At 47.8% G+C, this 16,136-nt stretch overlaps 1 protein-coding gene across 2 annotated transcripts in view; it reads left to right on the top strand.

The window, feature by feature from the left end:
• Positions 1-16,136, top strand: part of CDAN1 (codanin 1) — a 390,144-nt gene that overhangs the window by 117,371 nt on the left and 256,637 nt on the right. For both annotated transcript variants that reach the window (XM_063947654.1, XM_063947653.1), the window contains exon 8: positions 10,671-10,780. In XM_063947654.1, the coding sequence (XP_063803724.1) occupies positions 10,671-10,780 (110 nt within the window). The remainder of the gene's footprint in view (positions 1-10,670; positions 10,781-16,136) is intronic.

The raw sequence follows: 16,136 nt of genomic DNA, 5'->3' as shown, positions 1-16,136 counted from the left end.
AGGGAAAACAGGCTCAGCTGTGTATTTTGCCAGTTTTCAGTGTGGTTCCAAGCTTTCAAAGGGTAGCACGGATCCTGGTTCGCTGCCCGCTATCGCCTTCTCAGGAGACGAGTTAGATTCGGTAACCACCCCTCTGGAGGAAGGTGAACTGGATTCTGAGTCTGAGGATGCTTACGCTTGGGAAGAAGAGGAATTGTCTACATATTCAGGTGTCAGATTATTGATAGAGGCCATCCGTCAGACTCTTAATCTTCAAGATACGGTGGAGGTGGAGACTTGGTCAGTCTTTTTCAAACGTCAGAAAAGACAAGTAGTGGTCTTTCCTTCATATACACATTTTGCAGAAATTTTGAAAGAACCTTGGCTTAAGCCGGATTCACGCTTTCAGGCTCCTAAAAAATTTAATTTTTTGTATCCTTTTGCAGAGGAAGACACACAATTCTCTGAAACTGCTCCGAAAGTGGATGCTCCTATTTCTCATTTGGCGAAGGCTACGGTAATCCCTTCGGTACAATCAGTGACGTTAAAGGATCCAACGGATCGGAAGATTGAGGCGATTCTTAAATCCATTTTTGCCTTATCTGGTATTTCTCTATGTCCAATACTTGCTGGTGCCTGGGTCCTTAAGGCCGTTGATGACTGGTTAGCTCAAGTGGTATCTGGCACGCAGTCGGATGACCCATCGGAGGCTATTCAGCTAGCTGAACAAATTCCCGAGGCTCTCATTTATGTTGGTGAGGCCTTGCTGGACTCGGCCTCGCTACAGTCGCATGTATCTGCTGTAGCGGTTACAGCGAGGCGTTCGCTATGGCTTCGTGTTTGGAACGCTGACTCTGATTCAAAACAGACATTGACAGCCGTTCTGCTTGAAGGAGAGTTTTTTTGGTCCGAAACTCAAGATTCTCTCCGATACTACGGGTGGCAAGTGCCCGTTTCTTCCAGTTGCTTCTCAGGAGTCGAAAGCAACTAAATTTCGGTCCTTTAGTACTCAAAGCAGGGGCAGTTTCAAATCCTTTTGAGCCTTTTCAAGATGTCCGCGCAGAGGTGCATACCGTGGTAGGGGTTCACAGGCACCTCGCAGACCGGCAGTCAAGCCTACCGACAAGCCTGCTGCATGACGCAGGGACGTTTCCAAGAGAGATCCTTGGTGGTGGGAGCACGGTTACTGCAGTTCAACGAGGTGTGGCTCCTGTCGCATCCGGATCGATGGGTGACTGGGGTAATAACCCGAGGTTACATTTTGGATCTCGAGGAACCTGTTCCAGACCACTTTTTCATAACTCAAGTGATCCCTCCAGACGAATAGCAATAATTCAGGCTACTTCCACGCTTTTACGGCAGGGAGTAATTATTTCAGTTCCCAAACCTCAACGCGGTCAAGTCTTTTACTGAAGTCTTTTACTGAAGTCTTTTACTGAAGTCTTTTACTGAAGTCTTTTACTGAAGTCTTTTACTGAAGTCTTTTACTGAAGTCTTTTACTGAAGTCTTTTACTGAAGTCTTTTACTGAAGTCTTTTACTCAAGCCTTTTACTCAAGCCTTTTACTCAAGCCTTTTACTCAAGCCTTTTACTCAAGCCTTTTACTCAAGCCTTTTACTCAAGCCTTTTACTCGAGTCTTTTTCTCGTAAACAAACCAGACTGTTCATTTCGACTAATTTTAAATCTAAAGTGCCTGAATCCGTATCTCTCCAGAAATTCAACATGGAATCGATTCGTTCGATCATCACGGCCATGTAACCGGAGGAGTATTTGGCATCTATCGACATAAAGAACGCCTACCTCCATGTTCCAATTTGGTCAGGTCATCAACATCTGTTGAGGTTTGCGTTAGGTCCTTGGCATTTCCAGTTTCAGGCCCTTCCTTTTCGGTCTTTCCACGGCACCTCGAGTATTTACAAAAACATTGGGTCACGTGGTGGCGATCCTCAGATGTCAAGGGGTCAACATTTACTCCTTATGTGCACGATTTACTGCTAAAAGCTCCGTCACCGGAACTTCTTCAACAACACCTGAAACGCACCACGGACACTCTACAATCCTTTCGGATGGATTGTGAATTTCCGGAAATCTTACTTGATCCCCTCTCAGGAGATAATTTTTCTAGGTCTACTGTTCGACACAAGAAGTCAGAAGGTTTTTCTACCTCAGGACAAACTTCAGGATCTAAGATCCAGAGTTCGCTCCCTGTTGGAATTGCCAAGGGTCTCGGTTCTCAGATGTATGCAGGTGTTAGGCAAGATGGTGGCGACATTCGAAGCAGTACCATATGCCAGATTCCATGCTCAGGCCCTTCAGGCTCAGATTTTGGGCTCTTGGAATCAAACGGCTCCACATCTGGACTTGCAGTTGTGCCAGTTGTTGGTTCGGACTTGACAGTCTCCCCATTGGTGGCTTCACAGTCCCAATCTAACCAAGGGGGCGCTGTTCACTGTTTAGTCTTGGATGATTGTCACCACGGACACCAGCCTCATCAGTTGGGGAGCGGTGTTTCAATCTCAGCACTTCCAGGGACTCTGGAAAGGTCAAGAACCGAAGTTACCGATCAACATTCTAGAGTTGAGCAATTCGGTATGCTCTAATTCAGGTACAGACCAGCGTCCAGGGTCAATTGTACGCATTCAATCAGACAACGCCACGGCGGTGGCGTACATAAACAAACAAGGCGGAACTCGCAGTTGGAGAGCCATGAAGGAGGTCGCCCATATTCTTCAGTAGGCGGAAAAGTACGCAGTTCACATTCCAGGTGTGGACAACTGGGAAGCAGATTTCTTAAGCCGTCACACGATACATCCGGGAGAATGGGAACTTCATTAAGAAGTTCTTCTGGCCCTGGTGTGTCTGTGTGGAACACCCGACATCGACCTCATGGCATCCCGCCTCAACCGAAAGCTACCTCGGTACGGCTCACGAACTCAGTATCCTCAAGTGACGCTAATCGATGCCTTGACAGCTCCGTGGCAATTTCGTCTGAGATATGTGTTTCCACCATTTCCCTCGATACCGCGCCTACTTCAACGCATCCGGAGAGAAGGTCTCCCGGTCATTCTTGCACCAGACTGGCCTCGTTGTCAGTGTTACACTCTTCTTCGCAGCATGGTGACCATGGAACCATTACGTCTGCCTCTGCGACCCGAACTACTACTACAAGGTCCTTGTCACCACCACGATTTCTCTGACGTCCTAGTGGATGCTGGGACTCCGTAAGGACCATGGGGAAATAGCGGCTCCGCAGGAGACAGGGCACAAAATAAAAGCTTAAGGATCAGGTGGTGTGCACTGGCTCCTCCCCCTATGACCCTCCTCCAAGCCCCAGTTAGATTTTTGTGCCCGGCCGAGAAGGGTGCAATCTAGGTGGCTCTCCTGAGCTGCTTAGAATAAAAGTTTAGTTAGGTTTTTTTTATTTTCAGTGAGTCCTGCTGGCAACAGGCTCACTGCATCGTGGGACTAAGGGGAGAAGAAACGGACTCGCCTGAGTGCAGAGTGGATCGGGTTTCTTAGGCTACTGGACACTAGCTCCAGAGGGACGATCACAGGTTCAGCCTGGATGGGTCACCGGAGCCGCGCCGCCGTCCCCCTTACAGAGCCAGAAGAGACGAAGAGGTCCGGTGAAATCGGCGGCAGAAGACATCCTGTCTTCAGACTAAGGTAGCGCACAGCACCGCAGCTGTGCGCCATTGCTCTCAGCACACTTCACACTCCGGTCACTGAGGGTGCAGGGCGCTGGGGGGGGAGCGCCCTGAGACGCAATATAACAGAATACCTTAGGTGGCAAAACAGAATACATCACATATAGCTCCTGGGCTATATGGATGTATTTTAATCCCCTGCCATTTTACACAAAAAAGCGGGAGATAAGGACGTCGTGAAGGGGCGGAGCCTATCTCCTCAGCACACAAGCGCCATTTTCCCTCACAGCTCCGCTGGAAGGACGGCTCCCTGACTCTCCCCTGCAGTCCTGCTTCAGAATCAGGGTAAAAAAGAGAAGGGGGGGCATTGTTGGCAGCAAATAACAATAATTAACAGCAGCTAAAGGGAATAACACTTATATAAGGTTATCCCTGTATATATATATAGCGCTGGGTGTGTGCTGGCAGACTCTCCCTCTGTCTCTCCAAAGGGCTAAGTGGGGTCCTGTCCTCTATCAGAGCATTCCCGGTGTGTGTGTGCTGTGTGTCGGTACGCGTGTGTCGACATGTATGATGAGGAAAATTATGTGGAGGCGGAGCAGTTGCCTGCGTTGGTGATGTCACCCCCTAGGGAGTCGACACCTGACTGGATGATTGTATTTAAACAATTAAGTGATAATGTCAGCAATTTGCAAAAAACTGTTGACGACATGAGACAGCCGGCAAATCAGTTAGTGCCTGTCCAGGCGTCTCAGACACCGTCAGGGGCGCTAAAACGCCCGTTATCTCAGTGGGTCGACACAGACCCTGACACAGATACTGAGTCTAGTGTCGACGGTGACGAGACAAACGTAATGTCCAGTAGGGCCACACGTTACATGATCACGGCAATGAAAGAGGCATTGAACCTTTCTGACACTACAAGTACCACAAAGAAGGGTATTATGTGGGGTGAGAAAAAACTACCAATATTTTTTCCTGAGTCAGAGGAAATAAATGAGGTGTGTGAAAAAGCGTGGGTTTCTCCCGATAAAAAACAGCTAATTTCTAAAAAATTATTAGCATTATATCCTTTCCCGCCAGAGGTTAGGGCGCGTTGGGAAACACCCCCTAGGGTAGATAAGGCGCTCACACGTTTATCTAAACAAGTAGCGTTACCGTCTCCTGATACGGCTACCCTCAAAGAACCAGCTGATAGAAGGCTGGAAAATATCCTAAAAAGTATATACACACATACTGGTGTTATACTGCGACCAGCAATCGCCTCAGCCTGGATGTGCAGTGCTGGAGTCGCATGGTCGGATTCCCTGACTGAGAATATTGATACCCTGGATAGGGACAATATTTTGTTAACTATAGAACATTTAAAGGATGCATTATTATATATGCGTGATGCACAGAGGGATATTTGCACCCTGGCATCAAGAGTAAGTGCTATGTCCATCTCTGCCAGAAGAGCGTTGTGGACGCGACAGTGGTCAGGGGATGCGGATTCCAAACGGCACATGGAAGTATTGCCGTATAAAGGGGAGGAGTTATTTGGGGCTGGTCTATCGGACCTGGTGGCCACGGCAACGGCTGAAAAATCCACCTTTTTACCCCAGGTCACTCCACATCAGCAGAAAAAGACACCGTCTTTTCAATCTCAGTCCTTTCGTTCCCATAAGTACAAGCGAGCAAAAGGCCACTCCTTTCTGTCCCGGGGCAGAGGAAGAGGAAAAAGACTGCACCATGCAGCCGCTTCCCAAGAGCAGAAGCCCTCCCCTGCTTCTGCCAAGTCTTCAGCATGACGCTGGGGCTTTACAAGCAGACTCAGATATGGTGGGGGCCCGTCTCAAAAATTTCAACGCGCAGTGGGCTCACTCGCAAGTGGATCCCTGGATTCTACAGGTAGTATCGCAGGGGTACAAACTGGAATTCGAGGCGTTTCCCCCTCATCGTTTCCTGAAGTCTGCTTTACCAAAGTCTCCCTCCGACAGGGAGGCAGTTCTAGAAGCCATTCACAAGCTGTATTCCCAGCAGGTGATAATCAAGGTACCCCTCCTGCAACAAGGAAAGGGGTATTATTCCACGCTGTTTGTGGTACCGAAGCCGGACGGCTCGGTGAGACCAATTTTAAATCTGAAATCCTTGAACACTTACATAAAAAGGTTCAAATTCAAGATGGAGTCACTCAGAGCAGTGATAGCGAACCTGGAAGAAGGGGACTATATGGTGTCTCTGGACATCAAAGATGCTTATCTCCACGTCCCGATATACCCTTCTCACCAAGGGTACCTCAGGTTTGTAGTACTAAACTGTCATTATCAGTTTCAGACGCTGCCGTTTGGATTGTCCACGGCACCTCGGGTCTTTACCAAGGTAATGGCCGAAATGATGATTCTTCTACGAAGAAAAGGCATTTCAATTATCCCTTACTTGGACGATCTCCTGATAAGGGCAAGATCCAGGGAACAGTTAGAAGTCGGAGTAGCACTATCTCAGGTAGTGTTACGTCAGCACGGGTGGATTCTAAATATTCCAAAATCGCAGCTGATTCCAACGACACGTCTACTGTTCCTAGGAATGATTCTGGACACAGTCCAGAAGAAGGTGTTTCTCCCGGAGGAGAAGGCCAGGGAGTTATCCGAGCTAGTCAGGAACCTCCTAAAACCAGGACAGGTCTCAGTGCATCAGTGCACGAGGGTCCTGGGGAAAATGGTGGCTTCTTACGAAGCGATTCCATTCGGAAGATTCCATGCAAGAACATTTCAGTGGGATCTACTGGACAAATGGTCCGGATCGCATCTGCAGATGCATCAGCGGATAACCCTGTCGCCAAGGACAAGGGTGTCTCTCCTGTGGTGGCTGCAGAGTGCTCATCTACTAGAGGGCCGCAGATTTGGCATTCAGGATTGGATCCTGGTAACCACGGATGCCAGCCTGAGAGGCTGGGGAGCAGTCACACAGGGAAGGAATTTCCAGGGCCTGTGGTCAAGCTTGGAAACGTCTCTTCATATAAACATTCTGGAACTAAGGGCCATTTACAATGCCCTAAGTCAAGCAAAACCTCTGCTTCAGGGTCAGGCGGTGTTGATCCAATCGGACAACATCACGTCAGTCGCCCACGTAAACAGACAGGGCGGCACGAGAAGCAGGAGGGCAATGGCAGAAGCTGCAAGGATTCTTCGCTGGGCGGAAAATCATGTGATAGCACGGTCAGCAGTATTCATTCCGGGAGTGGACAACTGGGAAGCAGACTTCCTCAGCAGACACGACCTTCACCCGGGAGAGTGGGGACTTCACCCAGAAGTCTTCCACCTGATTGTAAACCGTTGGGAAAAACCAAAGGTGGACATGATGGCGTCACGTCTAAACAAAAAACTGGACAGATATTGCGCCAGGTCAAGGGACCCTCAGGCAATAGCAGTGGACGCTCTGGTAACGCCGTGGGTGTACCAGTCAGTGTATGTGTTCCCTCCTCTGCCTCTCATACCAAAAGTACTGAGAATCATAAGAAGGAGAGGAGTAAGAACTATACTCGTGGTTCCGGATTGGCCAAGACGGACTTGGTACCCGGAACTTCAAGAGATGCTCACGGACGAACCGTGGCCTCTACCTCTAAGAAAGGACCTGCTACTGCAGGGGCCTTGTCTGTTCCAAGACTTACCGCGGCTGCGTTTGACGGCATGGCGGTTGAACGCCGGATCCTGAAGGAAAAAGGCATTCCAGAAGAAGTCATCCCTACTCTGGTCAAAGCCAGGAAGGACGTAAACGCAAAACATTATCACCGCATTTGGCGTAAATATGTTGCGTGGTGTGAGGCCAAGAAGGCCCCTACAGAGGAATTTCAACTGGGTCGTTTCCTTCATTTCCTGCAAACAGGACTGTCTATGGGCCTAAAATTAGGGTCCATTAAGGTTCAAATTTCGGCCCTGTCGATTTTCTTCCAGAAAGAACTGGCTTCAGTACCTGAAGTTCAGACATTTGTAAAAGGGGTGCTGCACATACAGCCTCCTTTTGTGCCTCCAGTGGCACCTTGGGATCTCAATGTGGTGTTGAGTTTTCTAAAGTCACATTGGTTTGAACCACTTTCCACTGTGGACTTAAAATATCTCACATGGAAGGTGTCGATGCTGTTAGCCTTGGCTTCAGCCAGGCGTGTGTCAGAATTGGCGGCTTTATCATATAAAAGCCCTTACTTGATATTTCATTCTGACAGGGCGGAATTGAGGACTCGTCCTCAATTTCTACCTAAGGTGGTTTCTGCATTTCACATGAACCAACCTATTGTGGTACCTGCGGCTACCAGGGACTTAGAGGACTCTAAGTTGCTTGACGTTGTCAGGGCCTTGAAAATATATGTTTCCAGGACGGCTGGAGTCAGAAAATCTGACTCGCTGTTTATCCTGTATGCACCCAACAAGCTGGGTGCTCCTGCTTCTAAGCAGACGATTGCTCGTTGGATTTGTAGTACAATTCAGCTTGCACATTCTGTGGCAGGATTGCCACAGCCAAAATCAGTAAAAGCCCATTCCACAAGGAAGGTGGGCTCATCTTGGGCTGCTGCCCGAGGGGTCTCGGCTTTACAACTTTGCCGAGCAGCTACTTGGTCAGGGGCAAACACGTTTGCTAAATTCTACAAATTTGATACCCTGGCTGAGGAGGACCTGGAGTTCTCTCATTCGGTGCTGCAGAGTCATCCGCACTCTCCCGCCCGTTTGGGAGCTTTGGTATAATCCCCATGGTCCTTACGGAGTCCCAGCATCCACTAGGACGTCAGAGAAAATAAGATTTTACTTACCGATAAATCTATTTCTCGTAGTCCGTAGTGGATGCTGGGCGCCCATCCCTAGTGCGGATTGTCTGCAATACTTATATATAGTTATTGTTACAAAAATTCGGGTTATTATTGTTGTGAGCCATCTTTTCAGAGGCTCCTTTGCGTTTATCATACTGTTAACTGGGTTCAGATCACAAGTTGTACGGTGTGATTGGTGTGGCTGGTATGAGTCTTACCCGGGATTCAATATCCTTCCTTATTATGTACGCTCGTCCGGGCACAGTATCCTAACTGAGGCTTGGAGGAGGGTCATAGGGGGAGGAGCCAGTGCACACCACCTGATCCTTAAGCTTTTATTTTGTGCCCTGTCTCCTGCGGAGCCGCTATTTCCCCATGGTCCTTACGGAGTCCCAGCATCCACTACGGACTACGAGAAATAGATTTATCGGTAAGTAAAATCTTATTTTAAATCATCTGGCTTTGACGGCTTGGTTCTTGAATCCAGCATTTTAAGAGCAAAAGGTTTATCTGGACAAGTGGTGAAGACTATGCTTCAAGCTATATCACCTCTCGTATTTATCACAGAGTATGGCGCATCTACATTGCTTGGTGTGAAAAGCGTGGGTTGTCACTGCACCTTTTTCGTTTACCTCGTCTGTTGTCTTTCCTCCAGGATGGTCTGACTAAAGGACTTCGTTTGTCTTCCCTTAACCACTTAACTGACGATTTATTTAGACAAAAACCGCTCCGAAATAGTTTTTTTTTTTTTAATGATTGAATTAGGTGAAGGACATGAATTTAACCCTATCCCAAATGATTTTAGTTAAAAAAATAAATAAATATATATATATATATATATATATATATATATATAATGCACCAATTCCCGGCGCTCAAAACAGCAGACAGCAACAGCCACGGTGCCCTCCTCAACAGTTGTTGATATAGATAGCAATAGAGGCGGCACTCTCTGGCCTTGTAACCACAAAAGGACACTGTACCACCACGTACAGTACTAACGTTTCGGATAATTTAATCCTTCATCAGAGTACAAAAAACACAGTAAATGCACTTACCTAAATAGATACCGATCACCAGTGAACTGAATACACCCAAAGCGCGGCTCCCCGGCAGCGTACAGTTGCCGTGACGTCATTGCACAGCGCCCCGGCGTCAGACTCCCTGCAGCCGTCCAGGTTACCTAGGAAACAGTGTAGCAAAGACATTTGCCTGTATAATCCCAAGCACGAATACATAGTAACTATTTCGCAGTTACACTTGCTATATTGGATATTCTTTGTAAATAGATAGAGGTTATCAGAATGTGCCTCCAATAATATCTTATAATTAAGACATAACCTATTATTCTAAAATACAGCTTTTTCTTAACAGCACCCACATGTTCTATTTTCTATTTACAAACAATATCCAATATAGCAAGTGTAACTGCGAAAGTGTTACTATGTATTGGTGCTTGGGATTATACAGGCAAATGTCTTTGCTACACTGTTTCCTAGGTAACCTGGACGGCTGCAGGGAGTCTGACGCCGGGCGCTGTGCAATGACGTCACGGCAACTGCACGCTGCCGGGGAGCCGCACTTTGGGTGTATTCAGTTCACTGGTGATCGGTATCTATTTAGGTAAGTGCATTTACTGTGTTTTTTGTACTCTGATGAAGGATTAAATTATCCGAAACGTTAGTATTGTACGTGGTGGTACAGTGTCCTTTTGTGGTTACAAGGCCAGAGAGTGCCGCCTCTATTGCTATATATATATATATATATATATATATATAGCTATATATATATATATATATATATATATATATATATATATATATATATATATATATATATATATATAGCTATATATAAAATCATTTTCCCCCCAAACATCGAAACATTGATCGGGAACATCGCGGCTTTCATTTTTAAAGCCGGGACAGTCTGCAGGTATACAGGGGGGTCTGGGGGTGGCTTGGGAGGGTTCGTTCACACTCCCCAGCGGCTGCTATTGACTGCAGCCGCTGGAAGGGGGGATCCTGCCTTGCTGACCGACCAGCAGTGATCATCAGCACGGCAATCAGTGGGGGAGAGTGCGGGGAGGCAGAGGGACCTTTCCGGTCCCTCTGATAGTAGCAGTGGAGGAAAGTTTCTCTTCCCTGACGCTGATAACACTTCACATGTGTGGCTTTGCATTTTGTGTCTGATTAAATATAACTGTGGAAACCTTAACAGACCTTTGTTTATTTGAATAACAAGATCCTTTTCTGTTTTACAGGTATCTCTTATGCTTCCATCAATCCTCCACTCAGTGTCTTTCCAGCCAGAGACTGATAATCGCTCCAACTTTCCAAGTGATCGGTCTTTCCATATCTTCAAAAAGCAGAGGTAAGTTGGTCCTGTGTGTGGTATAGTTATCAGAATAATGTATACAAAGTTTCTTACCTCTGTATGTCAGGTTCCTGACACATTGTCACGATCCGGGTATCTGGACGCCATTTCTTACCCATCAGATGCCTCCTAAGGCTGGCTCAGCGCTCCAGGACCGGATCCCATCTGTTATCCTGATGTGTACATTCCTGTATCCTCTCCTGTCACTCTGGGACGCTGTCACAGTAAACGCCATATTACACCTGGCATGGCGTCTCCTGCGGCCTCCGCCGCCGTCCCTGAACTTCTGCATGCAGAGTGTCTGAGTGGCGATTACGTCAGCCGCGGCCTCCGCTGTGTCCGCGTGGTTGGATGTGCATCTGTCAGCCTGGCGCCTCCTGTCTCCGGTGGCCGGCGCCGCCATTACTGTTTTCATTACCACATGGATTACAAACCAAACTTCCCTCCAAGTGTCTGCATGGGCGCAGCCATCTTGGATTCTGTCAGCTGATCATTTCCACCAATCTGTTCTCAGTATTGATAATCTGCATAATTGCCTAGCCAATCCCTTCCTTGCTGCAGGTATAAATACACTGTGCCTGAGCAAGGAAGGCGTCAGTGCTTTGGTTGTCAAACCTAGTTCCTGTTTGTCTCTCTCCTGTGATTGTCTTCCAGGTTCCAGCTCCTGTCTCAAGACTTCCACCATAGAGACCCGCACCAGCATTCCACCTGCGGTGTAGCCTGACTCTCCAATCCATTGTGGATTCATCTGTTTCCAGCTACAACATTACCTGCTTCCAGCTTAGCTTCCAGCAGAGTACAGCTTCCCTTAAAGGGCCGGTGTCCTTTCTACACTTTACCACTCTCCACCGGTATTATTATTTCTCCGCTCTCAAGTTCTACATTTCAGTTCATATTTCATCGCTCCCAAGTTCATTTATTATTTAACTGGTTCCAGCCAGTATCCACTCCGTGCTAACAACAGTCTGGTTCCAGCCAGTATCCACAGCAGCTGTTTTATCTTCAGCAACCCAGCTTTTCCTGGAACACCAGCTGGCACAATCCTGGGTTATCTCCATTGCTACAGTCGGGCCTGGTAAGGACTTTCCATCTAGAAGATCATAAGAACTATCTCACACTACCAGTGCCCTGTGGCTCCTGCCATCCTGTAGTACCCAGGAACTGTATTTATTCTTTGCTGACTTTTACGTTTTCTTTTACTGCTGCTGTGTTGCGGAGTTGTCATAATAAACATCATTGACTTTTATCCAAGTTGTCGTGGTCACGCCTTCGGGCAGTTATTATTCATGTTACTTACATGTCCAGGGGTCTGATACAACCTCCCAGGTTCCGGTACATCTCAGCCCCTACAACTGAGGCTGCCTCCCGTCAGCTCAGGCCCTCAGTTGTGACAGTAAGCACTGACCTAATGAATCCAGCCGGAGACCAGGATCAAGCGGCCAGGCCGATGCAAGAACTGGCAGCCCGACTAGAACATCAGGAGGCTGCACAGGGCCACATCATCCGCTGTCTCCAGGATCTCTCTACTCGGCTGGATGGGATTCAGACAACTCTCCGTGGATCAGGCGCGTCTGGTGCGTCAACCACAGTGACTCCAGCTATAACCCCACCCACCTTACCCATTTCTGCTCCACGTCTTCATCTTCCAACGCCAGCAAAATTTGACGGATCTCCAAGATTCTGCAGGGGATTTCTCAACCAGTGTGTGATTCAGTTTGAGCTACAACCTGGCAATTTTCCCAGTGACCGTACAAAACTTGCCTACATTATTTCTCTTCTCAGTGGCTCAGCCCTTGATTGGGCATCACCGTTATGGGAGAGGTCCGACACCCTGCTATCTTCCTACACTGCCTTCGTGTCAACATTCAGGCGCATCTTCGACGAGCCAGGCCGGGTAACCTCAGCTTCATCCGAGATTCTCCGTTTACGCCAGGGGTCACGTACTGTAGGACAATATCTGATACAGTTCCAGATCCTGGCATCCGAACTGGCATGGAACGACGAGGCCCTGTATGCTGCATTCTGGCATGGCTTATCTGAGCGTATTAAAGATGAGTTAGCTACCAGAGACTTACCTTCTAAGTTAGATGAGCTAATCTCACTCTGCACGAAAGTTGATTTACGTTTCAGAGAGAGAGCAACTGAGCGTGGAAGATCATCTGCTCCAAAATCTTCTGCTCCTCCTCCTCGTCAACTGTCACCATCTAAAGATGAGCCCATGCAACTTGGCCGTTCCCGTTTAACTCCTGCTGAGCGCCGAAGACGTCTCTCCGAGTTTCTCTGTCTCTATTGTGCAGCTCCGTCTCACACCATTAATGCCTGTCCCAAACGTCCGGGAAACTCCAAATCCTAGCTCGCCAAGGAGAGGGCCGGCTAGGAGTAATGATCTCCTCTCCATCTCCTCAAGATTGTAATCTCCCAGTCTCGCTTCAAGTTGCTCAACGTTATCGGAACGTCATTGCCCTCCTTGATTCCGGAGCAGCTGGGAACTTTATTACCGAAGCCTATGTTAAACGGTGGTCCCTACCCACCGAGAGACTTCCTTCGTCCATTTCTTTAACTGCCGTGGATGGCAGCAAAATTTTTGATGCAGTTATTTCTTTAAGGACTCTACCTGTTCGTCTGAGAGTGGGAGTTCTTCATTCCGAACTTATTTCTTTTTTAGTGATTCCAAGAGCCACACATCCTGTGGTCCTGGGCCTTCCATGGCTCCGTCTTCACAATCCTACAATTGATTGGACGACTACGCAAATCCTGGCATGGGGTTCCTCCTGTGCTGAGACATGTTTGTTTAAAGTATTGCCTGTCTGTTCTTCCTCCCCCAGGTCGTCTGATGTTCCACCTCCTCCATATCAAGATTTCACGGATGTGTTCAGTAAAGCTTCTGCTGATATCCTTCCTCCTCATAGAGAATGGGACTGTCCGATTGATCTCGTTCCAGGGAAGGTTCCACCTCGAGGCCGAACTTATCCGTTGTCTCTGCCTGAGACGCATTCTATGGAGGAATATATTAAAGAGAACCTAGCAAAGGGGTTCATTCGACCTTCTTCTTCTCCAGCCGGCGCAGGCTTCTTTTTTGTAAAAAAGAAAGATGGTGGTCTGCGGCCGTGCATCGACTACAGAGGTTTGAACGACATTACCATCAAGAACCGTTATCCTTTACCCCTGATTACTGAGCTCTTTGACAGAGTTAGCGGAGCTACCATCTTTACAAAGCTGGACTTGCGAGGTGCATACAATCTCATCCGGATCCGTGAGGGTGACGAGTGGAAGACCGCCTTTAACACCCGTGACGGACATTATGAGTACCTCGTCATGCCCTTCGGATTGAGCAATGCTCCAGCTGTCTTCCAGCATTTTGTCAATGAGATCTTCAGAGACATTCTATACCGTCATGTCGTGGTCTATCTAGACGATATCCTCATTTTTGCCAACGATTTAGAGGAACATCGTTTTTGGGTTAAAGAGGTTCTGTCCCGTCTCCGTGTCAATCATCTCTATTGCAAATTAGAAAAATGCGTCTTTGAAGTCAAGTCCATTCCGTTTCTAGGGTACATTGTGTCCGGTTCCGGACTAGAGATGGATCCTGAGAAACTACAAGCAATCCAAAATTGGCCGGTACCCTTAACCCTCAAAGGGGTCCAGAGGTTCTTAGGGTTCGCCAACTATTACCGAAAGTTTATACGAGACTTTTCCACCATTGTGGCGCCTATTACTGCTTTCACTAAGAAGGGTGCTAACCCGTCCAAGTGGTCTGAAGAAGCCATGCAAGCATTTCATCTTTTAAAACAAAGGTTCATCTCTGCGCCTGTTCTGAAACAGCCTGACATCGACTCTCCTTTCATCTTAGAGGTGGATGCCTCCTCCGTTGGAGTAGGAGCGGTGTTATCTCAGAGGGCTAAAGATGGCCATTTACACCCTTGCAGTTTCTTCTCCCGGAAGTTCTCCCCAGCTGAGCGCAACTATGCCATTGGCGACCAGGAGTTGCTAGCCATCAAGCTCGCTCTAGAAGAGTGGAGGTATCTGTTGGAGGGAGCTTCTCATTCAATCACCATACTTACAGACCACAAGAACCTTTTATACCTGAAGGGCGCACAATGTCTCAACCCTCGTCAGGCCAGATGGGCACTTTTCTTTTCCAGGTTCGACTTTAAACTCCAGTTCTGTCCGGGCTCTCAGAATCGCAAGGCCGATGCCCTTTCCCGCTCATGGGAGCAAGAAAATGAGTCAGAGTCTTCAGACAAGCATCCTATTATAAATCCGTTGGCATTCTCCACGGTAGGGATGGACTCTACGCCCCCATCAGGGAAAAGTTTTGTGAAGCCGATGCTAAGGAAGAAGCTCATGCATTGGGCCCATGCTTCCCGTTTTGCCGGACATACAGGTATCCAAAAAACCCTGGAGTTTATCTCTAGGTCCTATTGGTGGCCAACTCTGAAAAAGGACGTCTTGGAGTTTATTGCATCTTGCCCAAAGTGTGCCCAACATAAAGTATCCCGCCAGTCGCCTGCGGGGCAACTGGTTCCACTATCCGTTCCCCGTCGACCATGGACCCACTTGTCGATGGATTTCATTACAGACTTACCCATGTGCAACAAGTTCAATACCATCTGGGTGGTAGTTGACCGGTTCACCAAGATGGCACACTTCATTCCTCTCACCGGTCTTCCGTCAGCTTCCAAGTTGGCTCAAGTATTCATACAAGAGATCTTCCGACTCCACGGTCTTCCTGAAGAAATTATCTCAGATCGAGGAGTTCAATTCACAGCCAAATTCTGGCGAAGTTTATGTCAAGTCCTCCAAGTCAAGCTAAAGTTTTCCACGGCTTACCATCCTCAGACCAATGGTCAAACCGAGAGGGTGAATCAGGACTTGGAGGCCTTCCTCCGCATCTATGTGTCCTCCTCTCAAGATGACTGGGTTCAATTACTTCCCTGGGCCGAGTTCTGTCATAACAACCAGTATCATTCTTCATCTGCTTCAACACCATTCTTCACTAACTTTGGATTCCACCCTAAAGTCCCTGAGTTCCAACCGCTTCCAGCAACTTCTGTTCCCGCAGTGGATATCACCTTGCATCAGTTTGCCAATATCTGGAAGAGCGTACGATCAGCTCTGCTCAAGGCATCGTTCAGGTACAAGAAGTTTGCGGATAAGAAGCGTCGAGCAGTTCCCGCTCTCAAGGTGGGTGATCGGGTATGGTTATCCACGAAGAATTTGAGGTTAAGAGTTCCCAGTATGAAGTTTGCACCTCGCTATATCGGTCCTTTCAAGATTGAACAAGTCATCAATCCTGTTGCTTACAGACTCCAGTTGCCTCCCTTCTTAAAAATACCCAGGACATTCCATGTTT

Source organism: Pseudophryne corroboree, chromosome 12 (genome assembly GCF_028390025.1).
Source record: "Pseudophryne corroboree isolate aPseCor3 chromosome 12, aPseCor3.hap2, whole genome shotgun sequence".
Taxonomy (NCBI): Eukaryota; Metazoa; Chordata; class Amphibia; order Anura; family Myobatrachidae; genus Pseudophryne; species Pseudophryne corroboree.
Note: the sequence above shows the minus strand (reverse complement) of the source record. Positions and strands in the feature narration are given on the sequence as shown.